Raw genomic sequence first — 8,377 nt, 5'->3', positions numbered from 1 at the left:
TTTGGGCTAAATCTGGGCTTTATCTAACCTTAACACAGCCTCCATATGATGAAGAAATGGCAATTCAGTTGTTTGTTTTAACACAATATATGGACTGAAGTTGTGAATATTACATATTTTCAGTTGTTTGTATTGAAAATAAAAAAAAGTTTATAAAAATTGGTTGGGCTAAAAAGCTGAAATCAGATTTAGGGCTCAGGGTTATGTACCGGATATGTAACACATGCAAAAGCACACATCCTATTTGCCAATGTATGATTTTATTATTTTTGGTTTATTTTTTTTAAGAAACCAACCAGCTAGAACTTTTATTTTGTTCTAAAAACGCTCTGTGAAAGTTCTGCAAAGGTTTTCAGCAGGACGTTTTCTTGAATGCTGATTTACATTTTAACCTAATGCATTATGAAGGACATTATTTGAAATGTTAAATATCCTTAAACAGTTTTTTGAACATTAGACTAAGATGTTTTTTCTCAGAACTTGTATGTAATGTTAGCGATCGTTGTGGGAATGTTTCCTACTTGCTGGGCAGGTGTTACCCAGAGCAGAGGCGTCCTGCAGTAACCCTGCTGTCTGTCCTCCAGGTGCTGTCCGACGGGGAGCCGTGCATCTTGTTCCAGGCCAGGAAACTGTCTCTCCGCTATGAGAAGCAGAAACAGCTGGACCTGACGGAGCGAGCCTTTTCTCCTCAGAAAACCGTCGACACCAGTCAGTCAGTCTGCAGTGGGGACAAAGCAACGTACGTACTACCTCAGAGGGTTGCAATGTCTGGTGACGAAGCAACAAAACCTGAGCAAAATGGTTTGTCATGTAGGTCTGACCCTTTATCTGTGTACGTTTGTCTGTCCTCTGCAGGTTGGTCATGAGGTTTGGAGATGTGGAAGATCTGAGAGGCCTGACCGTCAGGTTCGTCAAACTACCTGTCATTCACCCAAATGTAACTTTATGGGGTCATTCCATCTCAAATCATCACATTTTTAGAACAATTTCTGGTTGCCCATCTCTGATTTGCTGGAATTGTTTAAAGCATAAAATATGGATGCTAATGAAGATGTTTAAAATGTTTAGATTGATACATCCAATACATTGAGATCACTTTTCTGATAAACCGTCAACTCACTTTCAGCATGTTCAAACTTTGAGGCTATATTTAAACGTTTATCTCAGACATAAAAAGACAATTATAATTCATAATCTGTAATATTCCAGAGTAGATCGAATAATGTCTGATTATCGGTGAGTCAAAATATTTTAACATTCTAAGCTGTCATGAAAAGTCCCATCTTTGTGCACACATGAACAAAAAAAATGATAATACAGAAGTCAGCTAGTGATATTTTCTGAATCTTTGTTTTTTGTGACCAAGTATTTCATATTGAAAAATTTGTTTTGTATTGTTGTGACATTTAACTACACATGGTTCAGAAAAACATCACTAGCTGACTTCTGCTTTATCAGATTTATCTATTTTTGTTCATGTGAGCTCAAAGATGGGACTTTTCATGACTGCTTCAGTGTTTTCATATTTCAGTGTACTCATAATCAGCTAGTCTTATCCCAGGAAGTATTTCATATATTCATGTAAAATTTTGCAGATACCTTTTCAGCAGAAGGCCCCTGATGATTGAGATGGAACAATCCTATATTGCTGGTAAATTCAAAAGCGCAGCCCAACAATGTTACGTAGAAAAAGCTGAATACATTTTTGCATTGGTTGTCATAAAACTGTCTGTGTGTGCCCCTGAGGCTGTGAAGAACTGTGATGAATGACTTCCGCTCCACATTAACACATGCAAAGTTGATTTTTGGAACAACTGGACATTGCCTCCAGTCGTTAATCAGTGTAAATATTGCAAACCCATTATTTCTAGTTCACCTCTTGGATCATACTTGAATGCCAGAAAGTGTGCAGTCATGCTGAGCATCTACTGAAAAGCTTCTTGTAACCCAGAAACAAAATGGTTCCATCAATGAAAAACAGAAAACAAACACCGCTGTTCTTAGATATGAACCCTGAGTGGGCTCTACAAGTACAGCTGGACTGATGCTCTGCTCTTGTCCTTCTTGCATCAGACTGCAGCTCTCCAACACTTTCTACGAGTCTTCAGGTCAGTGGTGGTTCTCTGTTGACAGCGTCTCACTGCTCTACAACACCTCTGAAGAGGCTGTGTTCAACGCCAGCGACGTGTATGCTCCGGCCTCCGCCTCCTACCGCTGCCTCCACGTCAGCAGCCTGCAGCGATACAGCGCCCTGCTGCTGCCCGGCACCGACCACGCCCGCCGCTGGGCCATCACCTTCACCGACTTCCAGGTATCTCTCTGTGTGCCAAGCTGACCCACTGTCTGATCAGCAGCAGGAAATATTTCTTGTGTTCTGTCAAAGAAATCGCTAAGGAGTGGCAGTAAAATAGAACTGTTGATGCAGCATCAGCAGTCGTGTAGGTGTTGTAGTGGACCGTCATGGTAAGGAGAGACCGGAGCTGAAGGGCAAAGCTCTTGATTTGTCAGTTCCTACTCCCACGTTTAACCCTCATGAGCTCTGGGTAATGACTGAAAGAATGAGGTTGCAGATACAAGCAGCTGGAATGTGCTACCTCCTTAGAGGGCCTGGGTTAGCCTGTAGAGAGGCTGAGGAGACATCAGAAGGGAGCTCGGAGTAGAGTCACTGCTCCTTCTCATGGAAAGGAGCTGGTAGAGGTGGTTCAGGTATCTGATGAGGATGCCTCTTGGGTGCCTTCCTTTGGAGGCTTTTCCAGTCTTATCCAACTCGGAGAAGACCCCAGGGTAGACCCAGAACTCACTGGAAGGGTCACATATCTCATCTGGCCTGGGAACACCTCAGGATCCCCCAGCAGGAGCTGAAAAATGTTGGGTTGAGTTGAGTTGGGACTGTTCAGAGGGCTGTCAGTACTGCTCCGCTTAGGCTGCTGCCACTGTGAACCAACCCGGAGCAGCTGAAGAAAATGGACAGATGGAAGGATGGATAACTCATTACTACGCCCTTAGAGGAATTGTGGATGTTGGCCACTTCTGGAGGACTTCACTTTTGCTCCTGGTGTTCTCTATTTGTAGATAAAGTCTCTCACTGTAGATCTGTGGAACCTCAGAGCCTTTTAAAGAGCTTTGTAGCACTATTACTCTAGGATTTCTTTTGATTTTGACAATCAAATGTCAAACCTCTGAAATGGTCTATTTAAGTGGTGATCTGACTAAACAGGGCTGGTGGTAATCAGACCTGGGGGTGTCTAATCCAGCTGCAGCAGGTGATCAGTGCAGCGTGGTAGTTTATTGATTCAGTAACTAAGGAAGTAAATACTTTTTTTTTCACACAGGCCCAGTTGGTGTTAGATAACTTTTTTGTTTCAATACATGCAATTATTATTTCAAGGTTTTTTTTTTCTTTTTCTTTTAATTATGTCAGTTTAGTTTAAAGATCTGATGCAGTCTAGAATAAGATACACAAAGCAGGATGCTTTTTCATAGCACTGCATGTGAATACTAGTGATCAGTGGTTTGCATGTCGATACTAAGACCTGGCAGACAAACAAAAGGGTAATGAGATTCAGACTGTACTTAACTAGCTTACATTGCAGTAATCGCATGTGCATCAAAATTAGATACTCTGCATCAGTCAGTAATTTGATCAATGACGCCATCAATATTTAAACTGACCTTACACTAAACTCCTCCTCTGAACATTCATTGCTGCTGACAGCTGTAACAGGCTTGAAGCTTTCCATCCATCCATTATCTATCCATCCATCCATTATCTATACACCGCTTAATCCTCACTAGGGTCACAGGGGGCTGGAGCCTATCCCAGCTGACTCAGGGTGAAGGCAGTGGAGTCTATTACACTTAGAGACAGACAACCAAGCACACTCACATTCGCACCTACGGACAATTTAGAATCATCAATTAACCTCAACATGTTTTTGGACTGTGTGGGACGAAGCTGGAGAACTTGGAAAGAGCCCACACTGCAGATCCTGGGTGTCCCCACTGGGACGCGAACCGGCGACCTTCTTGCTGCGAGGCAACGGTGCTAACCACCGTTCACCTTGCAGCCCAGGCTTGAAGCTTTTATTTTCAAATTCAATGACAAAACTACAACCTCAGTCTTTCCTATTTCAAAACAAGTCAGAGACAAAGTTTACGAACCGGTAGTGGAGTATATTTATTATTTAGCAAGCAGAACCACAACTGATGTTTTGATACGATGCAGTTTGATTTTTTTCTTTTTCTTTTTAGCAGGGATCAATAACAGACCTGATGTCAGTGGGAGGACATTATTGCAATGAGTTCAAAACATAAAACCACATTTGATTCATGAATGAATCCATATGTTAAACTAAGTTGCATGAAAATGACTATTGACTAAAGACTCAAAAACCCAGGCTACTCTAATCGTGGATTTTTACCTTCCATAGAGGATCTCCTTTCACGTACATGTGTGTAAGGATAAATGATGATATCTTCTTAATCATCTCCCCCATGTGTCTGTGCTTTCCTCAGATTCAGGCCTTCAGTGTCACGTCTGGGAAGTTTTCCCCAGCGAGCGACTGCATCACCTTCCTGACACCGGCTATCCTGATGGGTCTCATCACCTCCCTCATCCTGCTGCTGGTCCTGGCCTACGCCCTGCACATGGTCATCCACCTGAAACACATCGAGCACGAGGACGAACACAAGGCCGACATCTACTACCCACACAACCCCGAACAGCTCGAACACTGCTGTGCTGAAAACGCCGCTGAGAAAAATGTCATGTAGCCTAACCGGGGAGATGATTAGAGACTGTTAACCTTTCAAAAACAGACACAGCTGATTGGATACCTGGCACCACACCTCCAGAGTGATGTGGTTTCAGCTCAGGATTTCATTTTTTTTAAAACAGATATTTCTAGCGTTTTGTAATTTACCCATTAGTGGATTTCTGGTTTCGTCTTTATAACAAAATTAATAAAAATATAAATAAAAAAAGTGCCTCTGTTGTGTTCTGGTTTTATTTATATTTGCAGTGTGGTCATTTTCTTATCATGAATTCATTATTGGAGCACATATTGCATTCATTAACATTGCATTCATTGTTTGTGATGCTAGCTGTTTGCCACATGGGCCAGTAGATTTCATAGTTTGAAAACACATAGAAAACAGAAAATTTGGTTGAATTATCTAAAAGTAATGTATGCCGGAAATGACTTTGTTACAGCAGCTACAAATACAGCTGAGGACCCACATCGGACTCTGAACATGAAACATTTCCAGCTTGAAAACCTATTCACAGAACTAATCACAAAAAAATAAAGATGAGATAACAGAGTATTTGTAATGAGTAATGTGCAATATATTACATGCACACTTTTAGCTGCTGATGCTGTAAAATCCATGTACTGGAGTCTAAAGCATTACATTTATTTAAAGTTGCGTGAAACGGTATTAAGGGAAAGTAAAAATAAACCTAACGATAATTTTAGTTTAAAACTGTACTTTTCACCACTACATCTCAGAAAAACCATTAAAGTATTGATTTAATGGTTGATATGTTGGCACAGAGGGATTTCTACAATATGCACATTTTAACTGCTAGTGCTGTAAATGCAGTGGCGTCAAAAGCACAATACTTTAAAATGAGATCAAACTCAAAAGCATTCATGGTGTTCAACAGACTGTACGATAAAGATGTACTGATAGAAATTATAGCCTATAAACATAGCAGGACATATCAATCGGCAAAAGCTGCATTGGCACACTCAGAATTTCTTCAGAGCTGTAGGAGACGACATTGTTCCAGACAGACAGACAGACAGACAGACAGACAGCTAGCTCTGGGCAGCATCTGCAGCATCACCATCATCACACCATCGTGTGTCTTTGTGTCCCTGAAGACCTACCAGGACCTGAAGAGGATTGCCATGTTCAATGAATGACGGCGCGCATAGACACAGCGCCCCCTTCAGGAGGCAACGACAGCGAACGTTTAGTGTCTTATCCCAGATGTGCATTCCACAAAACTTACGAATTGAATAATCCTGAAGAAACGCTCCCTCATCTTGCCTGACTGTGTATGTACAGCAACATGACAATAAACTTGACTTGTTTTATTATATATATATGCATTCCTTTTATATTGTATAGAGTTGTTTACAAAGTTTTTATATTTTCTTTTGCACTGAAAGGCCTGCACCTTACTTTTCCTGTACTCGTTGCAATGACAATAAAACGAATCTGAATCTGATCTGAATGCTTCTGGAGCTGGACTGGATGGACAAGAGACTGGTGGATGATTCACCACCATCCACTTTCTGGAGAACTGAGTGCACAGAATTTTGTACTTTCCTTGGCATTGAGCTGTAGAGCTGGAAACTGCAGCAACTCGTTAGAAATTGTTGAAATGCTGGTCTTGTTATTTAGTTGTTACTTATTGAAATGACAGAGTTTTAAACAGTTCTGTACATTGTGCTGTGGTCTGCCCCTCATTTTTCAACACTGTTGAGCAAATCTGTCATTCTAAATCAGCTTCTTTTTTCTCTATATACAGTTATATGTCTGCTCAGTAGTGGACTATGAGCCTATGCAATGCTCAGTAAGAGACGAGGGGAAGCTGAGCTTGTAGGGGTGAAGAAGATTCAACAGTTTCATGAACTGATCGACCACATTAACAATCAATATTGGTTAAAGAGGAAAAAATACAGTAGAGGTTTTCCCACATGCCGATGAAAACGGTTTCAACCACTGATATTTAGCTGCTTACAATTGGAATTTGAGCTAATTCTCTTCTCCAGCCACATGATAGGAAGCCCAAAAAGTAAAGTAATGCTGAGAAATGCTGGATGACTTTAGAGCGACCTTACAAATAATACAACATGACAATGAGATAGACTCAGCCCTAGCATAGATTAGCATAGATGCTAATCAGGGCTGGTGTTTGATGCAGTTCGTGGTAGGATTCAGGGTGTGTTTGTGAAGAACTTAACATTTCCAGCTATCATCCAGTATGTCATGATGATAAAAAATAACAACAAACATCCTGCTATGCAGATTGTAACGTAGACTTGTCAGATGAAAGAAAGACGGTTGTGTCACGCTGAGCATTTTGACACCAGAACATTGTGAAAGACAAAATGTTTGAGGACTGACAGGGAGATGAGTGCTTCATTGAATGAAATAAATGAATTACAGAGTATTAGACAGATGTGGGTGACTAACTACCTTAAGTTTACATGAAGGGTGAGCTCAAGTTTAAACTTCTTGTCTGTCCTATACTGCACTGTGGTCCGGGAGGAAGGACATTTGGTTGTTCAGTGTGTTCACATACACATGTTTGAAAGACACAATAAAACTGGACACACACACCAGCTGTTGTGGACTGTTAGCTGATTTCACTGTATCATCAGTGTGTAGATATTGTAAAAAGTACAGATGTGCAAGACAACATTTCTCTTCACACTATCAGGAGCTGAACTCAGTCAGCTTAACATGTATTTTCCAACAGGAAATGCACCAAAGCACAGTGGGTTCCAAATGGAATGATGTCACAGAGCTGGCAGAATATGGATGTGATCTAGAACACTTTGGGGACACAACTTGATGGAGAGCAGTTCACACTTCACACCTCAGCTGTAAACTCCTGTTTGATTGCATAATCAAAAACAGTCGACAAAGAAAACGAGAACTCAGACCAAAATGTCAACGAGTTTAAGCTCAGTTGCCTCTGGTGCACCAGGTAAGACAGGCTCAACACAGAGACTGTATCTACTGGGACAAAAAATACAGAAAACACTGAAAATCAAATTGTGAAACTGCTCCTTAAATGCGGCACAGGACAGTTTTGTGTCACATTATGTCCAAGTTTTCAGAACAACAACAGACCATGCTTAGAAAAACCTGGTATAAACCTGATCAGTGTTTGTCACTTGAGGCCAGTGTTGATTTTCACACGAATTTGATCTTACATCTCTTTGAATTTCTGTTTTTTTTTTTTCTACACAAGTGAATTCAGTCAAAAAGGCCAGAAAATCAGGAGTGTTGATGTTCATGATGTGGTGACTGAACATGTGAATATGTTACCAGTCTCCAGCCTTGGGGTGTCTGGGCCGGTAGCGTTGTAGCTTCACAATCCTAAATAAGTGTGGAGCAGTAAGGAACACACACAATCATCTGTGTGTGACCGCTTTATTCTGCCACTACTGTGACCAAAACATGTTTCCAACATGCTCAAACTCAAATCTTTATGTCTGGTATTAACCAAAACATATTTATATCACACCATGTACATCTCATGTGATACAGGGTTCTCCTTATACAAAATCTAACAGTTGTGAGGCAATCTCATCAGTCATGAGGCGGCAGCCATTCACGCACTACAGCGCCACAA

At 41.1% G+C, this 8,377-nt stretch overlaps 1 protein-coding gene across 1 annotated transcript; it reads left to right on the top strand.

The window, feature by feature from the left end:
* Positions 1–862: 862 nt before the first annotated feature.
* Positions 863–4,773, top strand: LOC103375494 (V-type proton ATPase subunit S1-like protein). Its single transcript, XM_008305792.1, has 3 exons — positions 863–906; positions 2,074–2,311; positions 4,516–4,773. Exons 1-3 carry the CDS (start codon positions 863–865, stop codon positions 4,771–4,773), a joined length of 540 nt encoding a protein of 179 aa, XP_008304014.1.
* Positions 4,774–8,377: the final 3,604 nt, after the last annotated feature.

Source organism: Stegastes partitus, unplaced genomic scaffold, assembly GCF_000690725.1.
Source record: "Stegastes partitus isolate 25-593 unplaced genomic scaffold, Stegastes_partitus-1.0.2 Scaffold2627, whole genome shotgun sequence".
NCBI lineage: Eukaryota > Metazoa > Chordata > Actinopteri > Pomacentridae > Stegastes > Stegastes partitus.
This window is presented reverse-complemented; position numbering and strand designations above follow the sequence as displayed.

Coding starts and splice junctions, on each gene's coding strand:
- LOC103375494 (XM_008305792.1), top strand. CDS start 863: ATGAGGTTTGGAGATGTGGAAGATCTGAGAGGCCTGACCGTCAG. Junction 907..2,073: donor CTGAGAGGCCTGACCGTCAG/GTTCGTCAAACT, acceptor TTCTTGCATCAG/ACTGCAGCTCTCCAACACTT. Junction 2,312..4,515: donor TCACCTTCACCGACTTCCAG/GTATCTCTCTGT, acceptor TGCTTTCCTCAG/ATTCAGGCCTTCAGTGTCAC.